The 15,648-nt window shown below is 53.2% G+C and overlaps 1 protein-coding gene across 2 annotated transcripts in view; it reads left to right on the forward strand.

Moving 5' to 3' along the window:
- The first annotated feature begins 567 nt into the window (after nucleotides 1-567).
- MYO5B (myosin VB) overlaps nucleotides 568-15,648 on the forward strand; it is a 68,242-nt gene continuing 53,161 nt past the window's right edge. Inside the window, exons 1-3 of one of the 2 annotated variants that reach the window (XM_035310457.1) lie at nucleotides 568-668; nucleotides 12,645-12,755; nucleotides 15,004-15,175. In XM_035310457.1, the coding sequence (XP_035166348.1) occupies nucleotides 642-668; nucleotides 12,645-12,755; nucleotides 15,004-15,175 (310 nt within the window). In that variant the 5' untranslated portion in view covers nucleotides 568-641. The remainder of the gene's footprint in view (nucleotides 669-12,644; nucleotides 12,756-15,003; nucleotides 15,176-15,648) is intronic. The other variant, XM_035310458.1, reaches the window with a different exon arrangement.

Here is a 15,648-nt window from a genome sequence, read left to right on the forward strand (position 1 = left end):
GCGATGCGAGCCCGTTCCTGCGGAGGGAGGGCTCGGGGGCAAAAAGCTTGGAAATGGTAAAAGGGGGGCGGTAATAAAAGGGTGGTGGAAGTAAAAGGGGTGAGGGTAGTAAAAGGGTGATGGAAATAAAATGGGGATGATAATAAAAAGGTGATGGAAAGAAAGGGGGGATGGAAATAAAGGGGAGATGGAAATAAAGGGGTGACAATGATAAGGGGGTGGTGATGATAAAGGGGCGACGATGATAAGGGGGTGATGATGATAAAGGGGCGACGATGATAAAGGGGCGACGATGATAAAGGGGCGACGATGATAAAAACGGTGCTAACAAATCAAAAAAAGACCCAAATCCCATCAGATAACAGCCCGTAACAGGGACCGGCAGCTGAGGAGCCGGCACCCAGGAAGTCCTGCAGGGCAGCCCAGCCGTGCCACCCCTTTTACCTGAGCGGGGCGCGGCGGAGGCGGCGCTGCCTCCTTCTCCTCCTCCTCTTCCTCCTCCCTCCTCCTCCTCCTCCTCCTCCTCCCGCTCCGGCGGCGGGTGTAAAGGTCGCTCTGTCGCCTTGTCGCCCCGTCGGGCCGGCGGCCCCCCCGCAGCCTGCCGGCCCCATGCCCCGCGCCTAGCGCTGCCCGCCCCGGCCATGTCCGCAGCCCAGCTCTACACCAAGGTGAGCCGAGGGGTTTTTGGGGGAAGATTTACGGCTTTTGGGGTTGTTCACCCATGGGAAAAGCGGGGCAGCAACTTGCCTGCCCCCAGGACCCCCCCCCCCCTTTGCCCCTCTCCATCCCTCCCTTGCGCCGCATCCGCGCCCCGACGCGCGGCTCCCCCCCTCCTCCGCGCGGGGCGCGGCGGGGTTTTGGGGCAAAAAAAGCCGAATTTCGCCCGGTGAATCTCAAGCAGGGCACGAAAGGTGCGGCTCCGAGCCGCTCCTCTTCCCGTACGCGAACTTTTGACGAATTATTCCCCGTGTTCCCGAAACACCGGGCTGGAGAGGGGAAGGAGAAAACCTACCGGGAGCGGAGCGCTCTCAGGTTCCTTGGTGGATTTCCCTCTTGGTTTTGCAAATCCCCAGATAATTTTCTTTTCTTTTCTTTTATTTCCAGCAGCAGGAGAGGCCAAGCCGCTTCCTCCTGGCAGCAGGGAGGGGAACATGGCCGATGGGCGAGAGAGGAGCCCAGATTTGTTCCCGGCGAGCCGCGCTTGTGGCAACGGGAGGCTGCCACCCAGCCCGGGGGGTGGCTTTTGGGGCTAGGAGAGGCGGCACTTGATTTTTTTTTTTTTCTTTCCTTCCTTTCCTGCTCTTTTTCTTCTCTTTTCCTCGGTGATTTTCGTTCCCCTCCGTGCGGTTGGTTCCCGGCGGATCGGTTAAACCGCCGGCCGGCCCCGGATAAGCAAACGGCATTTGCATGCCGGGGTGGAGGTGAGGTGCGGGGGGAGAAAAAAAAAAGGGGGGGGAGGGGAAAAAAAAAAAAAAAAAAAAAAAGGAGGAAAATGCCTTTGGGCAGGACCCTTCGACCTGCAAAGGGTTTGGGATGACGCCTGGTACCGCGGAGCCACCGATGGCGGGGACGCGCGAGGGGCAGAGGCTCAGCGAGAAAAGTTCTTGGCTTTGAAATCTTTTTTATTAAGCTGGCAGGGCGAGAGATGCCGGCATCGCCTGCCGTAATAACGAGGATTTTAGGGTTTTAAGGAGGATTTTTAGGGTTTTCTTCCCGTGAACGTGGTCAGGGACGGATGGGGGACGATGCTGGGCTGGCACCAGCCCTTTCAAGGAATGGCTTTTTGTCTCCGTGCCGGTCTCCCAGCTCCGACTTCGCTGCGGATTCCAGCTCTGGCAGCCTTTATGTAATACCGGGGGGGCGGGCTGTTGCTTATTTTCGGGCTTATTTTCGGGCTTATTTTCGGGGCTGTCCGTATTGCCCGGGTGCGGGATGAATCGCCCATTTGGCGGCTCGTCCTCTGAGCCTCTGTGAACGTGAGAATCCTCGCTGAATCCAGCAGGTCTGCCCACGAGCTGGTTGATCTCTTCCCTTTCTGGGAAGCCCTTCTGAACCCAAATCCACTGGAAAATCTCCGGGGGTGCCCAAGTGAGGATGATGTCAGACCTCAGCCGAGCGCCGCGCTGTCCCTATCTGTGGGCTGGTTGTAACGGTCGGGTTAACTGATTCTTAACTTGATGATCGGGTTAATTAGCTTGGGTTTTGTGTTTTCATGCTAACTTGATTAGGTTTCTGCTCCCGTTTGCCTGCTGAAAGGGTGTAAGATGCCTGTGGGTTATCCTGGGGCTGTCCAGCGAGGCACCTGAGACGCCACGGGGATTCAGTAGCAATCCCCCCCCGTGCTCTGTTTTCAATTTATTTTGAATAACGATGAGATTCCTGATGAGCGCTGGTGCTTCAGCGCTGATCCCGCTGCTGGCGTCCATCTGCCTCAAGGGGACGTTTGGGGGATGCAGTGAAAATGGGCGAGGTTTGGCCGTGCCCCTGCCCATCACCGGGGCAGTTCGGAGCCGAGCGGGGTTCGAGGCGCAGCAGAGATGTCCCCTGGATGTCCTCTCCAGGCTGCTTTTGGGAAAACACCACGATGGATCACGGTGCTCGCTCACGGGCATCCAGCCCCGTGGCCCGAAGCTCCCTTGAGCATTTTGGGAGCCCCCAAAACCACAGGGGGGGCAAAGACAACCGGGTTTTGTGGCACCTTCTTGCGTTTTCTGGCGGCCGGCACAACCTTAACGCACGGAATCGAGGCGAGGAAGAGGAGCGGGTGAGACGCGCGAGTGGATTAGGAGGACTTTTGGAGGGCAGGACCTTGGTGCCTCCTGGATCACCTTGTCGGCAGGACGGGAACAAGGCTTTCTGAGCGAAGATGGGGATGAAGATGCGGATAATCCGGCTGCCTGGAGTCAATACTCCCAGCTAAGTGCCCATCGATCCGCTGCGGGGTGTTGCATTAACCCAGCCACAACATTTTCTCCCTCCGAGTCCTTCCTCTGGCTGCGTAAACCCGAAGAAAAGGAGCTGCTGAAGGACCGAGCAGGGCATTTCGTGTCCTGCTGGCTGCAGGAGCTGTGACAGAGACCTTCAACCTCCACTTGAAGCTTGCAGCAGGTCTCATGGGATGCGTAGCACTTTCTTAGCGCTTATTTAGCACTCGTTAAGCCACGCTGATGAACCCACTGCCCTGAGGAGCTTATCAGGCAGGAGAGGAACCTGCCCTGGTTCACATCAGCAGCTGTGAACTCCCGGGGAAGGCCCTTTTCGCATCATGGCTCACGTGTGACCCTTCAAAAGGCATGGCTGGTGTTTAACAGTGGTGGCAAGCGAGATAATTAGCGGCTGTGCCTAATTAGGAGCAGGTGAGTGGCTCCCAAGCAGCTGGTGTGCATCAACCTTCAAGCACGTGGGACTCTGCTTGGGTAAATAGTTCTGGGGAGACCCTGAGCGTGTTTTTCTTGCTCCTGGATCCTGTGCCCAGCAGGAATTCGGTGTCCCTGGGTCCTAGGGGAAGAGGAAAGCGAGCAGAGGAGGCGTGGTGCCATTGAGGGATCCTGTTTGTATAAAAATAATAAAATCAGCAATAGAATAAAACCTCTTCCAGCATCTGGGGCCGCTCGCACGCTCCCACCACGTCCCCGGGTTCCTCTTGCTGATGCTGCTAAAATGCAGCCAAGGCGAGCGCAGCACAATCCCTCTAAGCCCGGGCAGATGCCGGCGTTGTCCTGTAATGGGATAAGAGGGGAAGCTCCGCCGCCACGCCTCCCTCCCTCCCTCTAAACTCCGACTTTCATTTAAAGTTGCCTTGGGAAGGGCTGTAGCTGGAATGAATCGACGGTTCCTGACTCTGGGGAGAAACTTTTCGAAAGCCAAGTTGCCCGGCGTGAAAAATACTGGGAATAAGCGTGCCAAGAGCTGCCTGGCACCCTGGGGCAGCGTGGAGAGGAGTTAGTCCCGTGCAAAGCCTCGGAGCAGGCAGAGCTGCTTGCTTTGCAGCTTTTCTGCCCTTCACGTGACAAATATGTGTTGGAAGCTGGTCCCGGTCGCTGCAGTGCTGAGCACCTCAAAGCTTTTAGGACTTGGAATCGCAATGCGGATGAGTTTTGTAGCTTTGTCCTACAAAAAGAGCAGAGAGCTGGGCATGGGCTGGGGTGCTGGTTGGAAGCACGGCCCTACAACAGCCCGGCTTCAGCTCAGGGGTGGACTTTGGACCCTCCGAGTTACCGGCGGCGCAATAAACGGCCGATAAGCGTGGGTTGTCCTCTGCTCTTCGACCTCTGCTGCAAACAGCAGCGTTGCGCGGCGGTTAAAGGAGTATTAGCACGAAGCACAGCTCGGAGCAGAAAAACGACTGCAGCAAAACTCAGAGCCTCGGCAGGCGCCCGAAATGTTTCCTCTTCTCCGAAGGACAAGTCTTCTTGCTTGGGGTTGCCCGCCTTTGTCTCCTCGTCACCGTTTCCCATCCTGCCGGTCCCCAACCAGCCCCTCCGGGGATGGGCACGTCTTCCACCCAGGCGTGGAAGCCAGCGCGTTAACCCGGCGAGCCCCGTGTCCTCGCCCTGCCCTGCGATACCCTTACGGAGGTGTGACGGGTGGAGGCGCTCCCGGGATGTGTTAAACACCTTTTAGAGGGTTGTAGGAAGCGGGATGTCTCGTGGCTGAATCACAGCCATTATTTATCCGAGCGACACGTTGCATCCCAGGAATGCGCCCTAGCGGGTCGCGCCTCTTCAAAGCCCAAAGACCCTTGGATATATTTTAAGGTCCCTCTTACAGATCTCCAAGGACGGCGCTGGGCATGTCCAGCTTCGTGCAGAAACCCCACGAGGATGACTTCTTGTGGCCGAGGCAAACCTTTAGCTGCTTTTTTGTCACCCGCTGCCACGTCGCCGGGCACGCGAGCAGGCAGCCGGAGCGCCGACGTGCTTCTGGGCAAATCAGTGTCAAAAAAAAAAGGTGAAAAATAAATAAATAAATGTGCAGGATGGCACTTAGAGCGTACAGGAAGGCGAGGTTGCTTTGCCTTTTGTTTGCTGTTTAAGCTGGGGATGCGATTGGACGTGGGGATGGGTTTTGCCCACCTGCTGAATGCTGCAGTGGATGTCCCCGGCGAGCGGAAGGTACCGCAAGGCAACGAGGGGATGCTGAGATAGCGAGCCGATAGGAGCTGCGACTTTCAATCTAATTAAGCTGAGCACCTCCCTGGTGGATTTCTGCTTCTTAATTAAACTCTGAGCTGTGATAACGAGGGCGCTGCGCTGGTTTTGGGGCAGGGAGCGCGACGCCGAGCGGGGCGGAGGAGCGGTACCCACCGAGAGCTCTCCTGCAGTGTTTTAATGGCCCTTGGCGTTATAAACACCCTGGCCAGAGGGATGGGAAGGCTGAAATACCAGATTTGAAATGTGCTTGTTTTCTTTTTCATTTTCCTTTTTAAGCCTTTTGTCATTTGGACCCATCCCAGGTGGGGTGACAGCTTGTTCCTCCCCGCGCAGTGGTGAGACGAGCGCTCGCATTTCCCCTGCTCCGCTTCCTTTTAAAAAAGAAAATAAATGTTAAAAAAAAAAAAAGGCTTTTTGGAACCTGAAGGATCCCTTTGCTCGGGGGAGATCCCTTTGCTTTCTGAGGCTCTCCACGCTTTCATGGTTGTATTTTTATTTATTTATTTATTTTTTAATTGAAAAAAGTGCTCGGTACAAAGTTTCGGGTCACGTGGAGTGAATTAGCAGAATGCAAGCTCTGCTGGTGTTGGCTAAACTTTGCCCGGGTCTCATCTAATCGCTCGTTCAGGCCGTAACTAATCGCCAGGGTGACCCATTTTTTGCTGTCCCTGTGCTAGGGGAAGACTGGATGTTGTAGCTGATGGAGGAAAGATAGAAAATCCCCGAGACTTCAGTGTGCAAACGGGGTTTTAACTATTGAATCTCTCCGTTCATAAGTTTGGCGAGGTTTCAGCCTCTGGAGGTGGTTTCTCGTCATTATGCAGTCTAAAGTCTGAACGTTTCTAAAGGAGAAACCTCCTAAAACAATTAAAAATAATAAGAAAACAATTTCATTTTCTCCGGTAATATTCTGGGGGCAAGCCCTTGGCAACCCTTTTATCCAGCCTGCCATCTCTCGCCTTATAAACCTCTTTGATGTGGCTCGTTCAGGGGAAAAATGGCATTACACGCTGCCTCGATCATTCAGATGTCAGCGAGGATATTGCCTTTGACTAATCAGGGGAAATTTGGGAAGGTTTAGTAATGCCAGGAGACATGACCCACTTTCGGATAAACGCTTTTTCAGACAACGGAGCTTGTGCTACGCGACGGGGGAGGGAGAAGCGTTCGCAGGGTAGGAATTAGTATTTACTTCTCTTAATCGTGCTGGCCCTTTGCCAGTTTTAGGATGGGTTTCACGAAACCCGTTCTTTCGACAGCCACATTAAAAGCTTCGAGCATCTTTACCAAGCAGACCAGAGCTTTCCCCAGGTTCAAGTCTTGCTTCTTCTGCCCTGAAGCCAGCAGGCTGGCGCTTCTCTGGGTCCGACCGTGTCGGTATATACCATTAAATTCTCTGGGAAGGTGCTGTTTTAGCAGGACCTGGCTCTTTTCCTCCTGCAGGCACACTGCTTGTGTAATGGAGCAGTAAGGGCAGAGCAAAATCCAGCGGTCGAGGCCGAAAAGAGCCAGCGTGCCCGCTGGGTGTGCTGGAGATAAGAGCAAATCTCAATCACGGTTCGTAATTTTAAGCCTTGAATAGCTTTGGAGCTGCCCCAAGTGTTGGAAGAGCCCTGAACTGTGTCTGTTTTACGTACTTGAGCCCGAGAAGCAGTCCTGACCCTTGTCTCTTATAGGTTTTGTACCTAATTTATAACTGCTTTCAAAGTTGGCTGCTACAGCGACCCGGTGGAGCAGTCTCAGGGAAGCTGCTGGGCCTACTCGTGTGATTCACCTTAGATGGCTGAATTAGCGTTGTATCGAGGGTGTTTATGGTGTTTTATAGGACCAGGATGGTTAAAAGTGGAGGTTTGTTGTTTTCAGGCAGAACTTGAGAAAGGCTGACGCCACCAGAGGAGCACGTGTAGGTCTCGTGCTCCGGTAAGCAGGCTGCAGCAAGGAGGGATGAGGTTTCCTATAGGGCCTCTTCCATCCCAGAAACATTTGATCCCACTGAATGTGGGCAGCTGTGGTGGTTTTACTCGGGTGGGCGGCCGAGTTCCACCACGGCTCTCTCTCCCTCCCCCTCCTCAAAGGAAAAGGGGGAGAAAATACGATGCAAAGGGCTCAAGGGTTGAGATAAGGAGGGGGAGATTGCTCAACAATTAGCGTGACAGGCAAAACACACTCAGAGTAGGGAGATAGTAAGATTTATTGCCTATTACTAACAAGCTAGGAAAGTGAGAAACAAAAGAAAGAAATGAAAAATGCCTTCCCCCCATCCACCCTCTTCCACCTGCGCTGTGGGGTCCCTCCCACAGGCTGCAGTCCTTCATGAACTGATCCTGTGGAGGCTGCCCACAAGCAGCAGATCTTCAAGAACTGCTCCCACACGGCTCCGTACCATGGGGTCCATCCCCCAGGAGCAAACTGCTCCTGCACGGGTCCCCCACGGGCGGCAGCTCCCCCCAGGCCCCCTGCTCCTGCGTGGGCTCCTCTCCACGGGCTGCAGCTCTGGCCCGGGGCCTGCTCCTGCGGGGGCTCTCCATGGGCTGTAGCCTCCTCCAGGCCACATCCACCTGCTCCACCATGGTCTCCTCACAGGCTGCAGCGTGGAGATCTGCTCCATGTGGTACTCCATGGGCTGCAGGGGGACAGCCTGCTCCACCATGGTCACCACAGGCCGCAGGGGGCTTCTGCTCCGGTGCCTGGAGCACCTCTCCCCCTCCTTCTTCACTGACCTTGGCACCTGCAAGGCCATTTCTCACTCCCAGCTGCTGTTCCCCAGCAGTTTTTTTATTTCCCTTTCTTAAATCTGCTCTCACAGAGGCACAAACAACATCGCAAACAACATTGGCCTGGCTCTGGTCAGCAGCAGGGCCCTTATCTAACATGGGGCAGCTTCTGGATTCTTCTCACAGAAGCCACCCCCTGCTACCATAAACCTTGCCACATAAACCCACTACAGCAACCAAGGCAGGTACAAAAATGCGTTCATGGCCTTCGGCAACTAAACCAGCCTTGAAGTCTTGGTGGGGTGGGGTGGTGTGAGAGGTGAAAGCCTGAAGTGTCTCTTCAGGATTGATCGGAGCCTCACTGGATACAGGGGAGATGTGGGGATTTAAACACTGTCTGGTGGCAGGGAGGGATTTACAGCTCGGTGTTCCCGGTGGTGGTGCACAACAAAAACCTCTGAGAACAGGCTGAAGCGTCCAGGGAACAGGTTAAGCCGCTTCCCTGAGAAAAGAGCCCTTGTGAAAAGCCGTCCCTTGGGGATTCTCCCCGGGACAGCGGCGCTGGCAGCCGAAATGTGTTTTGGCAGGCTGTTGTGTGGTGGAGGTGAAAAGGCTGGGCACGGGCTTAAATTTGGAGAGCCTCTAGACACCGTTCATCTCAATATCCTGTGAGGAAAAGAGGCATTATTCATCAAAACTGAATCTCAGAGGCTATTACAATTACTGAGTCATTGGTGAGAGGTTATTTTATTCTTTAAACATCCGTGCTTTATGTTGCTAGGCGTTACTTTCATCGATTATATTCTAATAACAATGGATTGCATCTGATATTCTGAAATTCCTGGGAAAAACGGCTATTGGGGTAGTTTTTTGTGGGACAGAGAGAGTCAACCCAAGCAGAGAAGTCTGGGATGTGATGGAAACCCCTTTCAGCTGCTAGGCTGAGCTTTGGGTAACTGCTGAAGGACTGCCCCGAGTTTATCTCTCATCCCACAAGGAACACCTATTGCTTGAGTAAAGTCATATAATTGTCCCCAGAGCCCAATAATGGCTGGGTTATCCCTGATGTCACCTAGAAAAACACGACTTCCGTGTGATGAAAGCCGTAGAAAAGAATCGACTCTTGTCTCACCCACCCCACCCAGCCGGGTGGGGGAAAAAAAAAAAAACCCTCCTCCCCTCTTACAGGTGGTTTTGGCTGGTGTGGCGAATGACTGCAGTCCGGCTGGGGAATTTCTCTTTAATCCCATCGTTGTTCTTGGTGCTTGTTCGTGATGCTGCCCTATAATGCTCAGAAGGCTGCCCCAGGCTGAGGGGCTGCAGTGAGATGCTGGCTCTGGGTGCTGCGGGCGCCACCCGGTGCTGGTGCTCAGCCAGCTCTCACCCTTCGATTGATGGCAACGGGTAAGACGGATTTAATTTGGGGCGGTGAGATAGAAACTCCTTCACCTAAGCTGAAGGTTAAAATTCCTGTAACCCATGCAGTCTCTGCGTGAAGCGGAGTTCAAGCTGCTCCGGGCGTTTTCACTCCGCATTTCTGGGAATTCAGCTCTGCGGGTCGTGTTTGGCTTCACCGACTGGGGAAAGAAGCATGACATGGAGTCGATTGCCCCCAAACAGTGCTCGTAGTGTGTTTTTTTTTGGTATATATCCATTGGTTTGTGGGTACTGCTGCCGGCTAAGCCCACCCTTTCACTTCCATCCTCCTCTCGGACACGAAGGTGCAGGTGGGTGCCCTACCAGCTGTGTCTTAGCAAGAAAACCCCGTGATTACTAGGGTATAAAGGTGGCTCCAGCACGTGTAACGCTGCTATAAAGGAGGAGGTGGGTGTGTGTGCTCATCTTTTCTTGCAGCCTGGTGAGATGACTCCGGCTTGGCTTGCGGCAGCCTGTTTTCCCACTCGCTGCTGGGAGGGAGCTGGCAGGGAGGCAGCGTGCTGTGAAAAGCAATCGTGGCTCAAAGACTAATTGCTGTGGAACTCGAAGCATGGCTTATTGAGCTGCTATTGTCGAGGAGGGTGATGCAATCTTAACGCTGAAGGCTTGGGAAGAGGTTCCTAAAACACAAATTCAGACTTGTTGCGTGCCAGGTACGAGGTGGACAAGTCTCTGCAGATCTGCACGAGAGGCTCGGGGCAGGGCAGGCGCATGCCTCGTCCCGAGAAAACACCCAGAAATACCTTTCTGAAAGCTCCCAGCCCGTGGCAGGACTCTTGCCATCGTGGGGAGGATGAGAAAGGTGGGTGGCAGGCTGGAAGCACACTGATGAAGGGACAACGCTTCAAGGGAGAGCTCTTGGAGGTGCCCTGGCACCTTCTGTGAATTTAAATGAAGAATAGTTTTAATATGATCTTTCGTGGTTTTAGTTTCATTTTTAAGGTTCGTGCTTTCTTACCTACGCTCAGCAGAGGAAGCCGCATGTGGGATTAAGGGGATTGCAAGGGAAACACAAATTAATGGAAACACAAACCCCGTCCTTCTCTCCTGCAGATCTTTTCTCTGCCCCCCAAGCAAGGGAGGCATTTGAATGCTTTTTCCACCCCCTCAGATATTTTAACTGAAGTTATTTATCCTGGCTTTGCTGCCTCTTGACCACTGCTGCTGTTCCCCAGATATTAAATGTCTCCCTGCCAGCAAAACTTAGGGCAGGAATTTTTTAATTACCGCTACTAAAACGCCGCCTGCTTGAATCCTCGGCGATCGATGCGTTTTCCGCCGGTTGTTTAGCAACGAAAAAGCCTCGGAGGTGGCCGCCTCTGGATGAAAAGATTGCTCCGTCCCGTAAAAAATCAAACCTGGATTTTGGTAACGCTGCTTGGCGGGAGCGTGCCAGCCAGGGAGGGCGTTCGCACGGGACGATGCCACCACGTGCCACCACGAAGCTCGTGGTGTTACCGCAACGAAATGCTGCATCTCAAAGTAAGAATAATAATTAAAAGGCTACGATCCACGCGTCTTCGAACAGCTTTTCTTTTGGTGTGTCTTCTTCGAGACCGTTCGGAAATACCGGACCATCCAATTTCTTCTGACGACGTTTAACGAGGCTGGCACGAAGCCCACCGCAGAGAGGGGAAAAGTAGAAGTGTGTTTTCTTTTTTGAAGCAAAACACCCAGGTATTTGTCCCGCTATCGTTGGCCAACGGTTGTGTCCAACGGTTTGAGCCTTTCTAGCTGCCCGGGAGGCTGAGTTAGCGCTTGGCAGCCGAACAAATCCCGTCCCTTCCCGTGTAACGCCGCTCCTAATCTGCCTCCGCAGCGGCAGCCTGCTGAAATCAAAATCAAATCAGGAGGCGGGGGTTGGGTTGGTTCACCAAAACCTCTGCTTAATCTGGGTCGAATAGCGCGAAAGGCTCCGAGAGCGCCGGGTTGTTCCAGTTGGGGGTGGGTTGGGTGGAAACGTTGCTTTTCTCCCTTGGGTCTTGAGCCAGGATTTGGAGCCAGCCGCCCCAGCTCAGCAAAGATAACGCAAAAAAGATGTTTGAAAAGTGTCCCCAGGGTGGGACACGCGTGCTAGAGGTGAGGTTGTGGAAGTAGAGGCTCTCCAGCCCGGATGGGGACTGCCCTCGGGGCTTGGTTTTGGTCACCCGGTGGCTTTGAGCTCATCCATCTTCCCCGAGGGCTCCTCGTCCTGTCCAGGGCTGGCTTGGAAAAGAAGTTTTGGGGAAAACTGCGAGGAGCCGGGGTTGGTGGGAGGTGCTGCAGGTGCCGGAGCAAGAGGAAAAAAGGACAAAATGCTTTTTGTGGATGCTTGAGGAAATGCTTTCAGATCGGGTCGTAACAGCCCCTTCTCCCCTGCGGCTGTTCGTTAGGGTGGGAAGCCCTCGGTTCGGGGGCGCAGGTGCCGGAGCAGCGATGGCTTTGGGGTTTCCCAGCTTGCAGAGACATCGCCAACGCAGCCATCTGATTGCCTTCCCCGCTGCACGATCCCTTGGCCGCGCGTACGCACGAGGAAAAACACTTTTATTATTGCAATTCCGTCGTTTTGCCATCGGGGCGGACAAAGGGATAGAAAACCCAGAAGGGTTTTGATTTTGTGGCCGCCTCGAGGCGGGTACGTCCTGATCCCCGACTATTTCGGGCATTTCTGGAACGCCTTTCATCTCCGGGAGGAGAGATCAGCCCCGGGGAAACTGGGGCGAGGAACAGGGCGCGAGGCAAGGCTGTGCCCAGCTTGACCTGCTCCTTTCTCCGTAGCGAGGTGAAAAATAGGGCTCCTGGCCGTACCAACCGGGTGCATTTGCTATATTTACAGATTATTTAGCCTTTTAAGCCAAGGACCAAAGCCATCCGTGGTGCAACGCTGTCGGCATCGCCTGGATTTGCCCCAAACTCTCCTGTTTTGAGCGAATATTTGAGGTCTTGGCCTCCCACTGGTTATTTCTTTGGCATGGGGCGAAACTTATTTAAGTTGGAATTGCAGTGTTTCATAAAAAAAAGCTTCTAAAAGGTGCCTGGAAATTAAATTCCCTGCTTACCTTCAGTTTGTACCCTGCTTTGATTGGTAGCAAGCCAGTTGTATACCTGGTCCGGGAGGAACCTGATTGAAAGTCTGCTTGGAAATCAGACTGCTGGCTTATAATTTAGCCCCCAAACCTAAAATTAGGACTTTTATTTCCAGGCTGACACAACGTTTTAGCAGCTCTGACTTTACAATGAGCGGTAGGTTGTGTCCACGGGGAATTAATTTATTTCTGCCTTCATTTCCTGATGTTTTGAGCTCTTGCTATTATTTTTTTCCCCCGTGTTTGAGCTTTTCTTTCTTTCTCCCCCTCTGCAGTACACCAGGGTTTGGATTCCTGACCCCGACCAAGTTTGGAAATCGGCCGAAATTATCAAGGATTACAAAGAGGGAGATAAAAGCCTCCAGCTGAAACTTGAAGATGAAACTGTAAGCTTTTGAACGTTGTTATTCTTTTCGGTCATTTAAACGCCTCTCACTGCCTCAGCTCTTGCAGCTTTCCCCTGCCTGCTCCCTCCCCGGGTGCTTGTGTTAAAGGAGGCTGCGAGAAAAGCCTTTGACCTCCCCCAGCTCCTTTCATCCTCCGGCAAAGTTGGGGCAGCAGAACAATTTCATTTTTCTGTAGCAGCAGCGTGGTTTGGGGTGTTTTTTGGGAAGGGAGCAGCCGTGCCATGCGCCTGCCCCGAGGTGCATCCCGCCTGCATGAAGAAAAGCGTGTTGTATTTTTTTTTTTCATGGAGAACTTCATCTAAACCAGCTTTCCTCACTGAGCAGGCAGGGTTCCCTTAATCATATAGCAGGTGATCTGCTCTGGAGCTAAAACATCTAAGAGAGGCCGCTTTCTCCAAACTGGAAACGCTCCGAGGGTGGTGAGTAATTCACGTCCCTTGCCAGCCGCCCGTTTCCACGCGGCGAATGCTTTTCACCGATGGACTTAATGGGAAGATGGAGAGCAGGAACGAGGCACGCTTGATTAGGCTGTTCTTCAAAACAATTTCGCTTTCCGAGCAGCAAAGGCGGGCCAGTTGCAGGGACGTCAGCGTGCTGGGCTTGAGAAAAGGAAGGGATTTGTGTCGAAATGCGTGCCTGGCGTGCTTTGGCTTGCGGAGCTTTTCTTGCACCGGCTTTGTTGGGCTCAGTCCCTGCCGTGCTCGTTGTCCTCCCCATTTTCTCCTCCTTGGGAGGGAAATGCTGATGTTTTGCGGGGCTGCGTGACCTGTGCCAGCAGGAGGCACGCCGGTGGGTTGTCTGCAACCAAAATGCGGCGTAAAAGCCCAGCCTCCGCACGTGCCAGTTCAGCCCCCTGTCCCCTTCAGCTCTTTTAGAGCTGAAGCTGAGTTTGGATTATTAAATTGAAGTCTTTCCTCCAACTTATTTTGTGGCTTTTTACTCTAATACCAAGCTTTTTTGTTCGAAACCTTGGATCTGTCGTCAGCGTTGCGTTGTACCTTGAGTCAGAGCAGGTTTTTTTTTCCTTCAATCACGTCTGTTTCTATCAAACAAGACACGAAGGGATACAGGAGCCTTTTCCTTCAATAATTCTTGCGACACCTTTTTAATGCTCTTCCCCACGAAAGCCCTGCCTGGACCCACGTCACGTTGGGCTGAAGAGCATCACCCAAGGGAGAACCGTGCGGGTGTGCATCAGATAAAAGAAAATCCAGAGTGTAAATAACTTCAGGGGGGTCAAAGCTGTTGAAAGCAAGCCTTTTGTTCCTGACAGCCATCATGCATTGCCTGACGGGTGAATGCTTCCCTTTTGTCCTTGAGCTTTGAGTGAATTTTCACGCGTTTTGGCTGCATACGGCGTGCTCCTTCCCATCGCTGAGCGAAGTCTGAAATACCACGGGGGATCCCTGGTGGGCTTGCCATGAAGATGTGAGGCCGAGTGCAAACTCTTGAAAATTGGCATCGGCGACGTGGGATTAGAGCATAAAACCAGCCTGAGGTCTTCAAGCGCGTCGTGTGAGCCTGTCCTTGTGCACGTGGGTTGGTCCTTGTGCAGGCAGTGATCCAGTGGTGGCCTCCTTCTGCTTGCGAACTGGATTCCTCCCTTCGGCTGGGAGCTGAGCGTTGGGACCCCGTCCTGAGACGCTTATTTATTCACTCCACTGCAAAGGGAGAAAAAAAAAAATACACTTTTTCTTTAGTTGGTGGCTCTGCTGCTCGTTTGGGGATGAGCCAGGAGCACTTGGCATGCGGGCAGCCGTATGCTTCGGTGTTATAACCTGGCTCTTCAGAAATTGAAGCAGCAGGGACTCTGCTTCTCTGGCCAAAGGCTGTTTGCCCCAAGGTTGGCCTGGAAACAATCCAGGTGTGCTCGGGTTGGGGTTTCTGGACCATCCCTGTCCCCCAAGACCATCTGTTGGCCATGGCCATCTCCAGGCTCTTTAGCAAGGGGGTTTCCTGTCTGGATCATCCAGGTCCCAGTAGTATTTGGCATCAAAGGCCTTTATTTCCAGGTGAAGGCCTTTATTTCCAGGTGAAGGCCTTTATTTCCAGGTGAAGGCCTTTATTTCCAGGTGAAGGCCTTTATTTCCAGGTGAAGGCCTTTATTTCCAGGTAAAGGTTCAGGTATTGCACTGTATCAAGCTGGATTTATCCTCGAATAAGTTATAAGATATTAAAGGAGCCATTGGATTCTCTGTTCTCACGTTCCTCGTGCGTGTCTCTTCAGCTCTACGAGTACCCCGTTGACCTCCAAGGCAACGAGCTGCCTTTCCTCCGCAACCCGGATATCCTGGTGGGAGAGAATGACCTGACGGCCCTGAGCTACCTGCACGAGCCTGCAGTCCTCCACAACCTCAAAGTCAGGTTCCTCGAGTCCAACCACATCTACACGTACTGTGGTGAGTATCGCCGTGGGGCCGTGCCCAGGTCTTGTAGGCTAAAGGCTCCTTCCCAAACTCTTCTTCCTGGGCTAAGTTGGTCATATATACCACGTGACCCCGTGCTGGGGCGAAGACTGCTCTCTGAAAATGGATGTTTGAGTAGGTCCAAGTGTCCAGACCGTGTATTTATCTCCTGGAAAGCAGCAGGTTGGAGCACATCTGCTCGGAAACCTCTTAAAACCACGAGCAAGAGTGCCATGAGTAAGGTCCGGGACTGTGAAGTTGGGGTGGGTGGGAAGCACGCGCGTGGCCTACAAGTTTCGGGTTGTCTATATCTGGGGACAGGGGGCATAGTGCACGATTCTTGGTGGAAAAGCCCTGTCAGATGACTTTGAGGCCAACTTGGAGGTCTGTGGAGAAAAAGCAGGACCTAGCAAACCACGGGAGAACAGCAGCGTGCCAGGAAGATGTCATCCAACGCCATGCCCATG

This window comes from Oxyura jamaicensis, chromosome Z (genome assembly GCF_011077185.1).
Source record: "Oxyura jamaicensis isolate SHBP4307 breed ruddy duck chromosome Z, BPBGC_Ojam_1.0, whole genome shotgun sequence".
Lineage (NCBI taxonomy): Eukaryota > Metazoa > Chordata > Aves > Anseriformes > Anatidae > Oxyura > Oxyura jamaicensis.